Source organism: Hylobates moloch, unplaced genomic scaffold (genome assembly GCF_009828535.3).
Source record: "Hylobates moloch isolate HMO894 unplaced genomic scaffold, HMol_V3 SCAFFOLD_14, whole genome shotgun sequence".
NCBI classification, from domain to species: Eukaryota; Metazoa; Chordata; class Mammalia; order Primates; family Hylobatidae; genus Hylobates; species Hylobates moloch.
This window is the reverse complement of record NW_026652289.1, coordinates 38,559,247-38,579,061: the sequence shown is the minus strand read 5'-3', so window position 1 is coordinate 38,579,061 and position 19,815 is coordinate 38,559,247. Positions and strand designations below refer to the sequence as shown.

Below are 19,815 nucleotides of genomic sequence, written 5' to 3'. Positions count from 1 at the left end.
GTTGTTGCTGCACACTGTCTGGGGCTTCACCTGGGAAGACTTGAAGGTTGGGAGGACTTGACTCTTGGGGACCTATCTTTGGAAGACTTGAAGGTCTGTTGATTCCCATATTGTGTGTGTGTGTGGAATCAGGTGTCTGGAAGATGAAGATGGTTCCACATGAGGCCTCTGCATGCAGCATGTCTTCCTCATGACATGGCAGCTTCAGAGTCATTAAGCTTTTTACGTGGAAGCTCAGGGCTCCAGGCACAAGGGTCCCAGCGCAAGGCAGAAGCTGCATCACCTTTTGTGATGCAGCCATGGAAGGAACACTGCACCACAATGGGTGAAGCAGTCACCCAATTCAAGAGGAGTAGGGACAGATACCCTACTTTTTTATTAAGTACCCCACAATTTGGGGGCTATTTTGTAAAATTACTCTAGTTCTGAAGCCTTTAGAGTGAAAACAATCTGGGTTCAAGGCTCAGCTCTGAACTTTCTAACTTCCCTCATCCTTTAAAAAAATTTTTTATTACATGTATTTAAGGCACAACACGATGTTTTGATATAATAGTGTATTAGTCTGTTCTTGCATTGCTGTAAATACCTGAGACTGGATATAAAGATAAAGAGCCTTAATTGGCTCATGGTTCCACAGGCTGTACAGGAAGCATGATGCTGGCTTCTGAGGAGCTTAAAATCATGGCTTCCAGGGAGCAAGCATGTCACATGGCCAGAGCAGGAGCAAGAGCGAGAGAGCAGGGAGGTGCCACACACTTTTAAACAATCAGATTTTTTGAGAATTCACTGACTGTCATGAAGACACTACCAAGAGGGATGATGCAGAGCCATTCATGAGAAATCCACCACCATGACCAGATGACCTCCCACCAGGCCCTACTTCCAACATTAGGGATTACGTCTCAATATGAGGTGTGGATGGGGACACACATCCAATGCAATTCACACAGTGAAATGCCTCCCGCAGTGAAGCCAATTAACGTATCCATCATCACATAGTTACTTTTTTGTGGGTGGTAAGAGCACTTAAAATCTATTCTCTTAATACATTTTTAATATACAATACCCTTCCATTAACTAGAGTCCTCATCGTATGGTAGGTCTCCAGACTTACTCATTTTACATAACTGCGCCTCGGTGCCTTTGACCTACTTCACCCTATTTCTTTGCTCCCCTTCACTTGGAAAAAAGTCTTCTACTTTTTGTTTGTGTGTATTTGATTTCTTTTTAGATGCCACATATGAAAGAAGACCACGTGGCATGTTTTTTCTTTTTTTCTTTTTTTTTGAGACGGAGTCTCGCTCTGTCGCCCAGGCTGGAGTGCAGTGGTGCAATCTCAGCTCACTGCAAGCTCCGCCTCCCGGGTTCACGCCATTCTCCTGCCTCAGCCTCTCCGAGTAGCTGGGACTACAGGTGCCCGCCACCACGCCCAGCTAATTTTTTTGTATTTTTAGTAGAGACGGGGTTTCACCGTGGTATCGATCTCCTGACCTCGTGATCTGCCCGCCTCGGCCTCCCAAAGTGCTGGGATTACAAGCGTGAGCCACCGCGCCCGGCCGGCATGTTTCTTCTATGCCTGGCTTATTTCACTTAGCATAAAGTCCTCCAGGTTTATTCATGTCATTGCAAATGGCAGGATCTCCTTTTATAAGGCTGAAAAGTATTCCTCATCCTTAAAGAAGCGGTGTAAAGCATGTCTATCTCCTTTTGTAGGATTAAAGGAGATCATTTCCATGTTAATGTTATTCTTGAATTTTGGTCTTGTTCTATTTTTTTCTATAAAGGCTGGTGTCCATTTTCTTAGACTTAGATTTATGCTTAAATAGTAGCTTGGGTGGGGGATTATTTTTAGTAATTTTTAATATGAAGGAGAATATGAGAGTATCAGTAATCATGTATGCTTTGGTAATAATGGATTTCTGGAACACAGATTACTAATATGCATATAGATCTTGTAGATTTCCCCTTTATAGAGATTCTAAGCAACTGTATTCATTGATTCTTTAGCTTACTCCTTTCTTGTTTTTTTTTTCTCCTCTAAACCTTTCTAGTCTCTTTTTAATGCAGTATTCTAGCTGCTGCCTGTCCTCTCCCTTTTTTCTATGTTGTCATTGCCTTCTTCTAACTTTACATGGGGCCCTCGTTTTTTGGTGTTACAGGGACAACCACGTATGAGGTCTCTAAGCCGAAGTTCACACCCTTATTGGGGTGACCAAGAATAGAGATGCAGGCATATGGGAGTGTTTGTTTGTTTGTTTTGAGACAGGGTCTCACTCTGTTGCCCAGGCTGGAGTGCAGTGGTACAATCTTGGCTCACTGCAACCTCTGCCTCCCAGGCTCAAGCAGTCCTCCCACTTTAGCCTCCCAAGTAGCTGGGACAAAAGCTGTGCACCACCATGCCTGGCTAATTTCTGTATTTTTTGTAGAGGTGGGATTTTGCCATGTTGCCCGGGCTTGTCTTGAATTCCTGAGCTCAAGCAATCCGCCTGCCTCGGCCTCCCAAAGTGCTAGGATTACAGGCATGAGTCACCACGCCCAGCCTAGGCATATGTTTTTAATGAACACTTTGCCAAAAGCCAATTGGTTCAATCATCTATTCAACCAAATGACCAATTCACTGAAATTACTGAATTTATCATGTTAATATATTGACAATGTTTTTCCTCTTCTATTTATGAAGTTATAGCTATTGATATTCATAAAAATATTGGATGGGAACTTGTAAAAATAGCTTTTGAAGGTCTCTGGGTCGTGTTAGTTGATGGGTTATAAAGACAAAGCCAAAAGAGCATTTTAAACAATATTTAATTTGTGTCAAGCCAAAACAATAAATGAGAGAAGAGACTGAATATATCATAACTTAAGCTGCAGACCCACAAAGGGGAAGTGTAAGGACAGAAAAAGACAAGATGTTAGGCGAAGAGGTGGGGGAGGGACTGAGAGTAGGAGAAGGCAGGGGAGGTATGTGGAGGTCTGGGATGGTATGGTGTGGGGCTGAGGAAGTTCAGGGGGGCTGTGGTGCAGGGAAGAATCCAAAGACCGAGGAGAACCTCCTTCCCCAGTTCCCTAGACCTGCCTTATGTCTCATTGTTTATCCTCTATAAGCTGCTATAAACTTTATAAATAGTTAAACAAGTTTTAGTAACATTGAAAATTTCAGGTCATTGATTTCACTGTATATTGGTCATTGGAAATTCTTCCAGTAAATTGGACTTTGGTAAATTGCTTGGAGCTATTACATCTCAGGGTCTGTCCATGGGCAGACCTTGCCCGAGGAGCCAATGAGATGTTATACATGGCAGGTCCATTTAGAGGAAGGAAGTCCATTTTATTTGGGAGAGAAGTTCAGGAATAGTTCAATCAGAGTGTGCTAAATGGCAAAACATGGACAGGAAGGCCAGTAGAAGACTGGGGAAGAAACTGTTCTGTGGTTGGTATCTAAGACAGCTGTGAGAAGCATGCGGCCCTTATCCGAAAAAGAAAGATGGGCCATGATAAGCCTGGGAATGTGCATGTTCTGTTTATTTTGGTTTATAAAACCACTGGCTTGGAATTCTGCTAGCCTTGAATCTACCACTATCTGAAGTAATATAGATTTTTCTCTGCACGGGAGAAGTTCCTTCTTTCTCAGATGGCCGAGGAAAAATGTCCTGTAAATTTGCATAATGTCCATTAGGGTTTCTGAAGAGGTCAATTAAAAGTGCCGCACTAGAGCTGAGTATCTCAGCTCTACTGTAAGAGGCCAGCAGCACCTGTTCAAAACTTAGAAACAACTTTTTTATTTTTATTTTTTCTGGTGTCAAAGTCAGAACTTACAGATTCCATCTAAAAGCAGCTCAGGCCTGATTCTTTTCCCAACAAAAAGAGAAGATCCTAAATATGTGTATATATTCATAAGACTACAAATATATGTGTGTAAATAGAATAGTCACTTATTACTCTTACCCTATTAGATAAAAAATTTAAAATATATACTTTTTATATGTTTACAAATACTATTTTTGTCATTAGAGTTTTATATATGTAGCTCAGTGTCCCTAAAGAGCTGGTAAATAATTGTTGACTTGAATTTGAAATCTTAAGCTCTCCCAAAGAAAGTTATCAGATATTCCGAAATGTGAACTTAGTGTAAAAATATGGTGATAATTTCCTTTCATGAGCAAACAACTACTTTGGGAAATTCATTTGATTAGAAAATTTTTCAAACTAAAGGCAACATTTCTTTTGGATAAATTGCATGGCCAAATTTTATAACTTGGCAATCATGCTTTGCTGATAGCAAATAAGTAAGCTTTTCCTACAAATAATGCTTTTGTATTCAACATAGTGGATTTTTAGTCCAAATTAGGCATGCTAGTTTTAAAAAAAAGTTACATGGTCAGTTTCTACATATATATGCACAGACATGCACCTAAAGTGAACATTAAACTGAATCGTAGAAATATATTTACGGGCCGGGCGTGGTTTTATATTTAAATTACATGCCTGCAATCCCAGCACTTCGGGATGCTGAGGCAGGCAGATCTCGAGGTCAGGAATCCGAAACCAGCCTGGCCAATGTGATGAAACCTCGGCTCTACTAAAAAGACAAAAATTAGCCGGGCCTGGTGGCGGGCATCTGTAATCCCAGCTACTTGGGAGTCTGAGGCAGGAGAATTGCTTGAACCCAGAAGGTGGAGTAGGTTGCAGTGAGCCGAGATCATGCCACTGCACTCCAGCCTGAGTGACAGAGCAAGTCTCCGTCTTGGAACAAGGCGTATAAGAATTCTGATGTCTTATTAATTGAAGAAAGCAGGTAAATAATACTGTATAAAGACTGATCCCTTTTTGTGATAAGTGTACATTGAAGCATGTAAATTCTAAGTACGTATCAGCTTATTAAGCTTTTCTAGATGGGAATAGTTTTTCTTTTTTAAAAACTTTTTTTTTAACCATTGCCATGAGTTATATCAAAAAAAAGCAAAGAGAAGTTGTTTGTAATTAGAGCTGCATTATAGGTTCATTGTATTTGCGTATTAACAATTGTTCCTGAGCCATTCAATGTGATATTGACTGTTTCTGTTCACCATTTGTGCTGGTACCAGCCATGTTCTTCAATAGCACTCTCGAGGTGGTAAGAGTTCCTAAAAATGATAAGTAAAATCAAAGGGAGAACAAAATCTTCAAATTCTATAGTTATTGGTGACTCTTTCCTGATGATAGACTTGAGTTGCCATGGGTCCTTACTGAGCTGCCTGTTATTTTTATCAATTGTATCTCGACAGTGCTCTGAAATCATCAGTGAATACGGCAGTAGGTAAGGAAGCAGCCAGTCCTTATGAGGACTTAGTGATTTTTAGTTTTTATACAGCTCTTTCCTTCTAGGACAGCTCAGATTATTTTATAGAAATGTTCCCAAATCACACAGAATCCTTGTGAGAAGATAAGGAATTTTCTATCAAACTTAAGAGAAGATGATACAAATTTCACAAGTTTAGAGGTGGCAATAGAAGAAATACTATAGAAACAAATTAGTGTACATTAACTTGGAAAATTAAAGTAAAATAAATGAATATTTAATTACTACTGCATGCATTGTCATACACTCTTCCCCTTTATAACTTCAGTAGTGATACTAAAAATAGCACTCGTGAGGCATTCTCAGCAAATGACCGAAGCCTGCTATCATTGACGTGTATTGGATCATTCAGTTCTCAAATGATCCCTTGAAGTTGATAGTTTTCTATCTCACAAGTGAAGATGTTACAGCATAAGGAAGCTGAGTAAATGGCCCAAAGTTATATAGTTAGTAAAAGGAAGGTCTGAAACTTTAATTCACCATGTCCATCTAACTTCAAAATTTATTCATTCATTCATCACATAAGTATAATCCATCTACCAGGCATATTAGGCACCTCTGGGCATTAATCTTACCTTCCAAAGGAGCTTTGATTTGGAGAAATTTAATAACATAGGTGGTCCAAATAATGTTTTCTGTATTTAAATACATTTTTAAAATATGGAGTAGAAAACTTTAAGGTGTTTTTTGATTTTGTTTGTTTAGAGAGACAGGGTCTTGCTCTGTTAGCCAGGTTATAGTGCAGTGGCATAATCCTAGCTCATGGTAAACTCTAAATCTTGGGCTGTAACAATTCTCCTGCTTCAGCTTTCTGAGTAGCTAGGACCACAGGCACATGCAACCACAACCAGCTAATTTTTTGAAACTTTTTTTTTTTTTTTCAGTGGAGATGGGGTCTCACTGTGTCCCTCAGGCTGGTCTCAAACTCCTGGCCTCAAGTGATCCTCCTGCCTTGACCTCTCAAAGTGCTGAGATTATAGGTGTGAGCCACTGTATCCAGCCTGTTATTTGTCTGTACTGCATTTCTTAACATAGTTTAATATTTTACTCTATATTATGAAAGTTCTAGGCCAGGAAATAGTAAGCAGCTTTTCTAAATGGTTTGGATCACATCCCTTTCCCGTCCACGGAGTGCCCCTCAGATGAAGTTCTATGGAAGTGCTTTTTAGGGCACTTTCTGAAACCTTGAGTAGGTCCTTCTTGTGGTCTGGTCCCAGCTTTCTCCTCAGTCCTCAACTCTCTGTTGCTATATTTTCTCAGCTACCAGGTTTCCTAGCTTTACCCTCTTTCTTCTTTATTCTAAATTATAAGCTGCTGTCAGATTTATATTTCTAAACCTTGGCTCTGAACACTTTACCCTGCTGCTTGTGAGTGAACCTGAATTTCCTTCCCTCTTCATACTAAAATAATTCCAGATGAGCCAAAGGCTTAAGTGGTGTAAAAAAAAGAAAGACTATAAAGTCAGTGGAAGAAAACATAGCTGAATTAATTTAAAATTTTATACAACATTGCTTCTAAACAGGATGTTAAACTACAAAGCCATAGATACAACTTAGGAAAATTTGATGAAATAAAAATGAAAATCACTTATTGTCAGAAATAACGTAAGTCTCAACAAATTCTGACAAGACTTATAGTCAATGGCTGATTGACTTCCATAATAAAGGGGCTCATTTTAATCCATCAGCAAAGGACAAAATCATGGGCCCCTCATATTCATTTCTCCAGCAGTTTCATTGTTAAAATTTTCCTCTGAATATTATCACTTACGGACTCCAAGATAATTATAGAAGGATGTCTATTGCAGTATTGTTTGTACTAGTTAATAAAAGTGGAAAAGATATTAATCACCATTATTTAGTAACTAGTTACATAAACTAACACAATGCAGTTAGTTTTAAAAAAAACAGTGGATCTATATTGCTGGTATGAGCAGAGCTCCAAGGAATGTTAATTGTGAAAGCATGAGTCCACTAAAAACAATTCTTATATTTTGTTTCCTGTAGAATGCCCAAGAAACTATTTATGGTGGGTATATTAGATAAATGAGAATCAGCGAAGCAGTACTAGAGATTTTACTTTTCATCCCTTTCAGAGTTGTGTGCATATATTACTTTTCTTAAAAATTAAAAAAAGACAAGAGAAGAGGAAAATAAAACACCTGTATTTCTTACAGATTATAAACGAAACTCCTTATTTTGCTTTTATAGGGTACTTGGGGCTCTGACTCAAATCTGTTTTTTACAACTTTATTTCTCATTATATGTTCTTCCCTTAATCTCTGGATAGATTGAAATGCATGCTCGGCACCACACCACTCTAGTCATTTTAAGTCTCCTTCCCTCCTTCGCTGTTAGAGCAGATGCCTCCTACTGGAATGACCTCCTTCTCTGCCTGTTCTGATCCACTCATGTTTCAACTCCCATCTTCTTTATTGCAGCCTCCACTGGTACTCCAGCTAGAACTAATTTTCCCACCTATGAGCCATCTTCATTCCCAGGTTCACTTCTGTTGGGACACTTCCTTCTTGGACTTTTTGTTATATTTTTGGGTTGCCTGCTGCCCCTTAGGTGAAGAAGAGCAGGATCTGGGATGGATTCACCTTGTAACCTCCTGGAGGGCTCAGCATGGAGCCACGCTCAGAAATGGCCGGAAGCTGTTTGTGGCACATTAGCATGCCTGACAGATGCAGCATCGAGGGAGAAATGATGACCCATAGTGTCAGTGGGCAGGGGTAGAAACAAGGGCTGTCACATGTGGTCGTTAGGAAGGGAAGTGGGTGCAACATTTTTAGAGGACTGATGACTGGCTGTTAGTTTTGCTTAGCATGTATATATATATATGTATGTGCATATATACGTATGTGTATATATATGTATGTGCATATATATGCGTGTGTGTGTGTGTGTGTGTATATGTATGTATATATGTACCGCTGTGTGTTTAGAATGGAGCAGGACACTCGGGCCATGAATGCTTAACATCTTGATAGTCTACGTCGGAGGCTGACGGACTCCATCAGGTCCACATGGCAGAATTGGTGACGGCCCCAGAATGGAGGCACCGTCTCTGGACTCCTGGCTTCATTCTCCTCGCCGAGCACCACACTACCACAAGAGCCTCATTGTTTCTGAAGCTCCCAGTGAACAAGGTTAAAGTCCACCCATTCAGGTGTCATCTCATCATTTGTATAATCTGGGAGTTGCATTCCTGAGCGGCCGACCCCTTTTCAGAAGCTGCCTAGTTGAGATGTCACTTCCCTGACAGTGAGGCACTTAGGCTCAGAGAGAAAATCACAATGTGCTCCCCCTTCTCTCAAATTTTCCCTAACAATTAACGCGGCACTAACTTGACACCCTCTTTCCTTGTTTGGCTTTGTAAACCCCGGTCCCTTTTTCTATTAATTCCAGACATTAATATTTTCTTTCACGCAACTGCCGCCATTCACCCGTGAAACAGTTTGAACATTATGTAGCTGTCAAGATGCCTGGGGATTACCCAGTATGCCTTGCCTGTGAGAAACTGACACCACTGAGGCCTAGTTTTGAGATGTTTATTTTGAGAGTACGCTGACAAGCATGAAGGCCTGATCCCAGAGTGGCAATTTCATTTAATTAAAGGCCTCTTTTTATTATAGTTTTCCCCCACTTTTTTATATATATATATCAGAATGATTGTTAAAGTCTGCCTCGCCAGAGGTGTTCTCTTCTGCTGTAGGAGGGAGGGGGTGGGCGACTGTACTCTCACTAGTGAGCATTTCACTGAATGGCTGTGAATGCATTCATTTTTACTGTTCTCAGAACTGCCCCTGAACACGGCGTGTGTGTGTGTGTGTGTGTGTGTGCCTGCGCACATGCACGCGTGTGTGCATGCCCAAGTTTAAAGTAAAGACTGATGGGCTTCTATTCCTATGTTATCAAACTTAAAATGTGAGATTTGACTATGTATATGTATCTATTTGCAGCTTATTTAATTTTTGTTTAGAGTTAGTACGCTTGCAATTCTGGAAAGCTGACTTCTCAAAATCATGCCTTACTTAATCTAGTAAGGCTTTTAAATCATGGCTGCTATTTTACTTCATAGCGATGTTAATTTCAGTTCAAATAGCTGGGAAATGTAGTGCATTCCATTTTCAGTAATTTTTAGTACTGGAGCTAAATAGAAATATTAAAAGGAGCTGAAAAAATAAAAGATTGAAGTAATGCATGATGGATATTAATGATTTGATAAATGTTGTGATAGAGTAGCCTAATTAATTTTTGATATAATATTCCTAGACTATGTTGGCTTGTTGTTGCTATCAGCAATTCATTTCAATGAATATTCTGGGGGCCTGTCTTGGGTACTGTCCAAGGCACAGGGGAGATATCAGTGAACAGACCGGGCTGTTGGTCTTCGTATGCTTATTCACTGTGCCGTGTTTCAAAATTAACTATAGTATCATAACTCCCCAAATTAGATTTTCTTTCTTTGTAGCATTATCAGCTGGCCTTCATTTATCTCCTCATTGATTGCTCATTCATTTGTGCCTTCTTCTTCCACCGTTCATGAACAAGTGTATTCCAAGCATTGTATCATGAGACGCACATGCATGTAACACACGCACAATACATAATTCATATATTTTGTTTGCAGGCATTTTATTTTATTTTTTTTTTTTACTTCCATTGATCTGAAAAGTGTGGAGGAGGGTCTGCCATCAGCCCTTCTTTTTGCTTTGGGCAGAGGAACTGGAGGGACATTATTCATTTCTTTTGGCATCTGTTTCAAAGCTCCCAGGGAGGAGCCGGGCGGGTCAGCCGTGTCAGCGCTGAGGCCAGCTGAGGGCCTGGCTGATGTGGAGTTCAGCTGGCCTGGCTGAGACAATGTTGGCTGCTTTAGTGCAGGTGCAGGGAGGCAGCAAAGAATGGCAACTTTGTCATTTTAATCTCTACGCCTCCAGTTTCACTTGTAGCCCCATCGTGCCATCTTTTGAGCCAGTGATTCCAGAGATTTTATTTATTATGATTATATTTTCGAGTATAGGATTCTGTTGAATCAGCCATCTGGCTAAATGTTTGAAACTGATTTCTTTCACTTTTCACTGACTTGCTGCAGTTCCTAGGAGGGTGTGGGTTTCTTGCTAAGACTTCTGACCCTGTTAGCTTGTGCTGGTAGATTTTACTGCTTGAATTTTTGGGAGTAGTATAGGAGTGACCTACCCACAATGAAACAAAATAAAAATTACTCAAGGAGCCCATTTATAGTCTACCACTAAAGGGAAAAAAGAATCATTCATTTACCCCAAATTGTTTCATATCTCCCTCTGTCCTCCACCTCCGAGGCCTTTAATCTCTGTGCAGGGAGACAGTAGCCTGGGGAGTGGGGAAAGGATCTTTATTTAATGAAAGTCCCAGGCATTTACATGTATTTTAAAATTCTGTCTTGTTTTCTTTTTCTTTTAAAGGCACAAGTGATCCTTATGTGAAATTTAAGCTGAATGGGAAGACGCTGTACAAAAGTAAAGTCATATATAAGAACTTGAACCCAGTATGGGATGAGATAGTTGTATTGCCAATACAAAGCCTTGATCAAAAGCTACGTGTGAAGGTAATCACAGATGGCTTTCAAATCTGCTCCTTTATTAAAAACATTTCTCAGCAGTTTCTCGTGTCCTCTTAGACGTGAACTTGCCAAAATTAATTCTTTTATTAGGACAGATTAAAAATAATAATATAGAAAAAATTCCTTATACTGTTTGTTGAAACTGTTTCTCTTCAATCAATGAGATATACTCCAGTGAAAATTAGAGTGAAAATAATATCTACATTGATTGTGTTTCTATCTACCAAATGTGGAAGAATTATTACTGGTAGTGCAGTGGCGACAAGTACTAAAGCCTTTCACATTAGGAATATCTTTATACTTAATAGAGCTTCAAGCCACCAGTTGTAAGCATCAATTGCTACAACATCTGGGTTAAAACTGCATGAGTTGAGTGCAGGATGAGATTGCTATAGAAAATTTAGCAAATTTCTATTTAATTGGCAGATTTGCTCACTGTGGAAAATACTAAATTTTAATGACAGACTATTTAAACTACAGAGACTGGTCCATTGTGCATTTCAATGGATATAAATACTGCCTTAAAAGAAACTGTTGCTGTTATTTTGATCATAGTAGGCAAAATGGGCAAGACTGAATAATTTTGTTCTCTGCATTGGCTTGACTAAATTTCTCTTTAACTATACTATGCAAAGTATTTCAGGATCTGAAAGGCTGATTTCAAAATTTCCAACCTATTGCATTTGTTAATAATTTGATAAACTCGGTTGGTTTACTATAATAATGTGTTATTGACCTCTGCCCTCTTTGTAGGTATATGATTGAGATTTAACCACATCTGATTTCATGGGTTCTGCATTTGTCATTCTCAGTGATCTTGAGCTTAACAGGTACCGTATTTTTACTTTGTAATTGTAATTGATGAATTTTAGAGGGAACTCATGATAATGTTAAATGGTGCTTGTTGAGGTCAAATGACAAAAACATCATATCTGAACAAATGAAAGAGAACTTTAAAGTGTTATAACTCTCAGTGTATTTTTAAGGATTTTTGCTTTCTAAGTGCCAAATATATTTGTCAGATGTTAAGTATTTTATAATGCAAAGTGTGTATTAGATTTCATACTTTCATTTGTTAATATTCAGTTTCATTAACCTAACTTAAAATTAAAACAAGTGTTTACATTTTATTTGGGTGGTAGGGGAGGGGGATCAGTTAACCAACTGTTGAATTAAAGGATGCCAAACAGGTTCTCCACCTTGAATATAATTGTTTTGTTTTCACTAAATTTTGTGATTTCTTAACATTGTGTCTAATCCTTATTCAGAGGTAGGACACTTTTACCATAAGCTCCTGAGGCGTGTAGGTCAATACAATCTTGTAATACATGGTAGCATTATTTGTTGCTTTTTGCTTTTAGAACAACCGAACATATTTTAAAACTGGAATATCCAAACAGTTTAGAAGACGACATGGGAGTGATCATCTTAAATTTGAACCTAGTGGTAAAACAGGGTGATTTCAAGAGACATGTAAGTGTCTTTTGAAACGGCTCATTTTGTCCTGTGTAAGCAGCTCATTGCAATTGTCCTTTGATAGCTAGCAGACGACTGATTATTTTTGCAATTATTTTAGGGGGGTGAAACATGTTATGGAGTCTTAAAATATCTGTTTTTTAATACAGTGCTCTTTTTTGAAGCACTGGAAAGGAAATTCGTTAAGGAATTATTTCTTTTCTGTTATTAAGATGATCAGGCATACATTTGCAGCATTTTGATTTCTTCTTTCTTTTTTTACTTTTAGCTACCAAGTTTTCCATTGGGAGTTCTTTTGAGAAGACACAAATTTTAATGTTCACTGGTCTAGTACATGGAAATTTCTAGTTGATACAGTACCTATCAAAGATGTCTGTAACATCAGCGAAGCATTAGATTTTGTCACAATATGATTGGGACTCTCCTTATGAGCAAAAATGTGGATACGAATCATAATCTTATTTTATTTGGGTTTATATTTTATAATTCTAAGGCTGTATTAGAACAAAAGCATCTTTGATTATGACTTAGTTGAAAAGCATTTTTAAAGCCAATTAAAATACCTGCTTTTAAAGATGATACAATTTAGCATGTTTATAATCCAACGTAAAAATATAAAGCCTATTTATAATTAGGTCTCCAGTAATGCTTCTTGAATTGAGGCGGTGGGGTGGATGGGGAGAATATTTTTCATTTTGACCTCACTTATGCTTTTAGTTGTAGTTTTTTTATGATGAAAATAATGACTGATTTACTAGTAAACTCACAGAAGATAGGTTAAAGCAGTAGGGAGACTGTAGTGTGACTTTTCAATTGCCTTTTCAAAGATTCAACTAAATATCTGCTATTTTTAATTGGAATTCCTTTTATTACTTCTTTTTAAAAAGTGGCATTGTTGACACTTGGGACCTCATTAAAAGAGATATTTTAGTGTTAAAATGTCTTAAATTAATGTTGAAAATAAAAGCATTTTTTCTCATTCCACCTAAAGAAGCAGGGATTTTCTTTAGCTTCTAAGTCTTGACAGCATTGCTGCTGCATCTATGACTCTGGGTTCAGTGTCAGCATGTACAGTAGGTGACCGGTGACTTGAGCCGGGGGCCAGGTTATAGCACGTAACGTAAATAGGTATCATTTGTCATGTGGTTGACAACTTGCCAGCTGTTATCTTCAAAAAATTTCTTATACATTCAAGTGAGGTTTGTAAAGGTAGCTGATGTCTCCATGAAAATAGCTGCATATTTAAATGACTGCCTTTGTGAATTTTTCTATAGCATATTAGATTATGTTTAACAGTAATATTTACACTTAAAAGATATTCAGTATTGTCAATATTTGGATTTTTAACATAATGCCATTTTCGTTTCAATTTATTTCAAATTGCAGAACAGTTAATACTAGATACAGCTTGGAGCTGTTTTTATAAAAGATCTCAAAGAGACTGTCTTTTCAGGGCTTAAGAATACCACAGTTTCCTCTTAATGTGGGCCTGGTTTCCTCTGGCTCCCTCACCTCTCACGTGGAAGACTTTGTCAGAATGTCTGTCCTGTCCGCTCACTCATGTGCTTCCTTATTTTCTTTGGTCTTTGTCTGGCAGAAGCCTAGTATACAATATATTGATAATTATATATACACACAAATATATTTTTAACCCCATATATACACACACACACATATTTATCTTCTTATATATAGACAAATATATATTTATCTCCATATATACACATATATTTATCTCCATATATATACACACATACATATATATTTATGTCTTTATGTATATACGCATATATATTTATATATACACACACATATATATCTCCATATATATACACACACACACACATATATATTTATCTCCATATCCATATTTATTCAAGTTGGGTTTGTAAAGGTAGTTGATTTCTCCATGAAAATAGCTGCATATTCAAATAGCTACCTTTGTGAATTTTTATATCCATATTTATGGATATGGAGATATAGATGTATGTGTGTGTATATATATATGGATACATGTATATACACACATATATATACACATATATATGGATCCATATATACATATATATACATATATATGAATACCTATATATATACATATGGAGATAAATGTGTGTATGTATATATTATATATATAGAAAATGGAAATATAGAAAACGCTGCCTAGTCTTACCTGTTCTGATTGGTAGTTTTTTTCCATTTATATATTTGATCAAAGAAAATTAATTGAGGAACACTTTATTCTGGGCCATGTGTGGTTATTCAGCTAACAGTGCATAGTGTGAGCCCTTGGGGTATAATAGATTATCAGAATCTTAGTTCTTTTCATTGAGTTTGAGTTAATAATTAAAACATTTTTATATTGGGATTTTAAGTGAGAATGACTAGCACTTGGGACTGGAAATCAGTAGATTATTTGAATGAGATAATTTGTTTATAAATTTCCATTTTAATTTAAACTCTGGTGGAGATATTTCAGTTTAGATTCTCAGTTTTTTATCCATTTTTCTTCCAGTCATCTTTGAGGTAGGTTGCTTTAGAACCAAGCTGACAAAAATCTCAGTATGTGCAAAATGTTTATGAATTTACTCTTGTGTCCAGGGACTTAAATGTATATGAGAATGGTACAGGCAGAAGGGAGGACACTGGCAGGAAGACTGACAGCTGTGTGTTTTTGCACAGCAAAAATAAAAAAATAGTAGCTAAAATGATGGGCTCTATTCTCAGACTGCCTGGATTTGAATCCCAGCTCCACCAGTGGTCTGGTGAATGAAAAGAATTATTTAAACTCTCTAAGCTGTAACTTCCTCATATGTGAAACAAGGATAAAAAGAGTGTCTGTTTTATAGGGTTGTGAAGATTGAAATTATCAAATATGGTGCTTGGAACTGCGTAGAGACACTCAATATACGGTAGTTGGTAGCACTGTAGGAAGTGAATAGTAGTACTTGTTTTCCATCAATTTCTTTACATGCTGTATCTCGTATAATTGTTAAAAAATATCAAATGCGTTCCTATATGTCAAAAGGCTAAATAGCCCTGTGTACCTAAAAGGTGGTAATTAATTTTGGTGGTTGGTTTGGGTGAAAATATCTGTCACTATTTCAGGAAAATACAAACAAAAACCCCTGATATTAATATCCAGGTAATAGTACCTATAACTCTGTCATATGCTGAATGTTGAACTCACAATTTCACTGGGGGACATGTAGTTAATGAAGAATATTTTTCAGTCATTTCTGTACCAACATTTCTAGTTGCTGGTCAATGCAATGTAAGTGGATTTCCCCTGAAGACTATTAATTTTCTGGTTTCTAATGTATTGGGAAGACATATTGGCAAAGTGGATCGGTCATTTACCTAAAGGTATTTTTTTCTTAAGAAAAATAGTAAATGTGGTCTGCTCAATTAGGTTTATAATTGAGTTGTAATCTCCCAAATTTATCCAAGTTGTGACAACCAGTTAGCTGGTTAACCAGCCACAGTAGAGCTTTGCAGTACTGAATGGTGACAGGAGTAATGAGAGGGTTTTGCTTGGAGAGAATTTGTAGACAAAATTCAGCAGCCTTAGCATGACAGAGGAGAGATCAAAAGAGAACAGTGGTGAAGTTTCTTGCTATTTAGAAATTTTTTCCTTTTCCTTAGATACTGCATTAGCACATTTTCTTAATTATGCAATAATTATTCATATTTTTTCTAGTGTTTTGAATATTGAGATTTACTCAAAGTAAATGGAATTATTTTTTTCTAGCATCTAAAACTATGGAAACCTAAACATCAATTATCAGTGGTCATGAATTTCTTAAACATTTTTATAATATCTGAGTATTTCAAGCAGAAGAAACCCATTTTTTTAGAGAGAAAAATATGGTGTTTTAAGATAATTATTAAAAATGTACTTCTAAAGATTGAACAGTATTTTTATGCAATTGTTTTTTCATACTGAATACTTAGAGAAAATGATGTAACACAACCACATACATGTGACTGTTTGTTGTTGTTTCTATTTTCTTGCTCAAATGTGCTTTCTCTATAACCTCAGAACTTGGATGTTAATTATCTGAATGTAACCTGGACCATCTAACATAATATAATTACATTGATAATGATTCTATTTTCCTCTGTTTTATTTTGCCATTTTCACCATTCCACGGACACAATCTTTAGCGTTGGTCAAATCGGAAGCGATTAAGTGCCAGCAAGGTAAATATACTTTTTTTTTTCCTTTAGATCATTTGGTTAAAAACTTTGTCTTTGTAGCAAACACAAATGACTACACGATAGATACTACTCAATCTTTACGTCAAACAGAATTCTTTTCCTCTTACTGCTGTTACGAATAAGAAAACAACCTTCCGTTAAAAATTTTATTTAATAAGGGTATTGCCAGATGTTTGAGCTGACTCTTGTTTTAGTGGTGACATTTTATATGTACCGGCCATGTTAGGGTGTTACACTTCATTAAGCTTGGATTATTTAGAGTTTAGCATGGTTAGATTTAGTCCCTTTAGGAAGTTATTTGCCATGAGATGGAAACTAGCATCGGTGTTGTAGGGGCAATGTAAAGGTTGAAAGAAATATGTGGTATACTTTTTAAGTCTCTTTAATATCTTTTGAAAAAGCCGTTTATAATTTTTTGGTAAAATTTCCTTTAAAGCTTTCTCATCAATTGCTGCTTATTTACTTTTTACATTGATCGTATCTTTTTAAGCAATTATACATTTCTGTCTGATTTATAAAAGGTGCAAGAATGCATTATTAATTTATGAAGTTATTAAAGTAGCCAGTTGTAACATAAATGACTAAATGTGAAAATTAGTGTAAAAATAAACACAACAAAAAAGTATTTATAACTTAATTTAGCAGCACTGCTACTTTGTAAGGAGAAATAACAACAAAATAATTCCTATGAAACGATGCAGTATTTGAGACTATTCCTTCAGTTTCTGAATGGTGGTGGTGGTGGTGGTGTGTGATCGGAAGATGTACAGATGATCTCTATGAATGCCTGTATTTGCACACCCACATATATGTGCACACAAATACGCCAGCTCTGAGTTCTAATGTCACTGTACCTCAGTTACTTATTTCTCTACATAATAAGGAGTTTGAAACTGGGGCCACTGCCAGCTCAAAGACTGGAGTTTGGATGCAGATGAGAGACCGAGAGAGCAAAAGAGAGAAACAGAGAATTTTAAACTGACTTTTACTAGTCACTTAAGAAGAAAGCAAACTCTAAAATCTTGCTTTTGAAAATACGAAGGAAACAAAGTTCTGACTCATACTTACTGAAATAAGTAATACTTTGCATTATGAACACTTTAAAATAATTCTCATAAGGTGTCTTGTTACCGTATGAGTTCACTTCGTTCCCAAGACTCTGATTCTTTTTAGTAATAAAATTAATATTCAAGAACTAATAACACGGAGCCGTGTCAAAAATTCCTTCAACATCTGCCTTATTCCTTTATAGTCACTAGAGGGTAGAAGAACATCACTTCTCACCACAGGACAAAGCCCAGCTCTCACTCTCCCATATTAAGAGTTTCTGTAACCACCCAAAGCAGTAAAGTTTCCCAGAATGCTTTGGTGAAGCCTGACAAAGCAGTATTTTCTGGTTTATTGATTCTGCTGCTGCACTAAAACACTGGTACTGTACATCAATAACCATCTTTAGTTAGGGAGCTTTGGTCTGTGGAAGAGCACTGGCAGTTTGTGGAAGAACATAAAGGCTAGAAAGAAAAATTGTGAGCTTGGGGAATATTGGAGTCTAGGGAGGACAGGAGAGGTTGTGGAAGAATGGCCAAACGAATGAGGGGGAATAGAAAGAATGTTGACGGCCTGGATAAAGTTATCAAAAATAGGAAGGAAACAGAAGATCCCGGAGAGCAGTATTTATATGTATACTTCAGAGTTGTGTCTTAGAACTGAGCTGTTTGTCTTTTTTTGCTTTTTTGCCATCATGGTATAGCTTCTCGAATTTGACTTCAGTGCAGTGGGCTCAGGGATACAATACACACCCATCCCAAGTAGACCTGTTTAATAAAATCCTAGATAAATAAAGTTCACTTTATTAATTTTTGAAAGCTACTTATGCTCTTATTCAAGGCATGCAAGTGATATTTTGCTGATAAATTTCAATTATGTTGACTTTTTGGTTCTGAGAATGTACAGTTTTAAAGAGAAAAGTCAGGTCATGTCTAATTTGGCTTAAGGAAATTAGTCACATGGAGACTTTATAGACACTTGATTAACAATCTCTAAAAGTTATTGAAATACCCTGGTCGGCCTATCTTTTGGTATTTTTAAATTATGAGGTTCTCTTTTAGGATTTGCACATTGCATTTAATATTATGTAATAATTTAACATAAAGAAGATTACTTAGCTCTGAGTATTAAAAATTTTACTAGTCCTAAGTAATATATTACCTAAAAATATCATTAGCTTTGTCACCTGAATCTTTTTCTTATAATAACTTTATTCAGATAATTGCTTCTTAATGCCATAAATCTGTGATTTTGCATCATCCAAAAGGTTCCTGAATGGCCTTTGTAGATTCTTTTTTTCAACTGTTTTCTTACTATTCAGCCCTGGATTTCAATATAGTAAATACAATGAGATTGCCTTTAAAAATAGGTTCAGGTTTCACCCAAAAGCCTTTTAAAATGGGCATTTAAATAAGAATTGGGAATTTCATTTAATAGGGTTGAATTAGACACCTAGTTCTCTTTATGTATTTACTATATACAATCTTTGGTGTGACCAGATTTGTTTCCAAGCTTTATTTCCCTCTTTTCTAATTTGTGTAACAATTCAAGAGCTAAAAAATATTAACAGTGGTTATTTACCTTATATCAAATAGTCTAATATAAAGACAAAAAAGCAGTGATAAAAAATGGCTTTGGCAAATTACTGGTTGTGTTCAGAAACTGCACATATTCTGTCTCTCACACACACGCACATACACACACACACACACACACACACACACACACACACCCCACACCTCCTGCTATTATTTGGGTGTATATAGGTGTTATGTCTGACTACAATGGCTATTTAGTTATGGATTATCTTTACTTTAGATGAATTTTCACTGAGATAAGTACATACTCTTACATAGCCTCTCTTTTGACCCTCTGTTGTATGTATTAATATGTCTGCTGTCTAAAGTAAGAAACATGACTTATACTAGTGTAATTATTTTTTCTGTATGAAATTGACTAGTAGTGCCAATTGTTGGCCTATTTGGTTTTATATTCTTTTATTTTGGTTCCTCTGTTATTGCAAAGGCTGACCTCTGCAAGACACATTCTCTAGGCACTCCTATCAGTTGGCCTCCACCTGGCTACATACACTGAGAGGACAGTCACAGCATTTGGAGGGAATCAATCTC

General features: G+C 36.8%; 1 protein-coding gene across 1 annotated transcript in view; it reads left to right on the top strand.

Annotated features, from left to right (window-relative positions):
* Positions 1 to 19,815, top strand: part of MCTP2 (multiple C2 and transmembrane domain containing 2) — a 258,431-nt gene that overhangs the window by 95,707 nt on the left and 142,909 nt on the right. Inside the window, 4 exon segments of the mRNA XM_032175198.2 lie at positions 10,785 to 10,927; positions 11,696 to 11,772; positions 12,304 to 12,415; positions 16,586 to 16,621. Of these exon segments, the coding sequence (XP_032031089.1) occupies positions 10,785 to 10,927; positions 11,696 to 11,772; positions 12,304 to 12,415; positions 16,586 to 16,621 (368 nt within the window).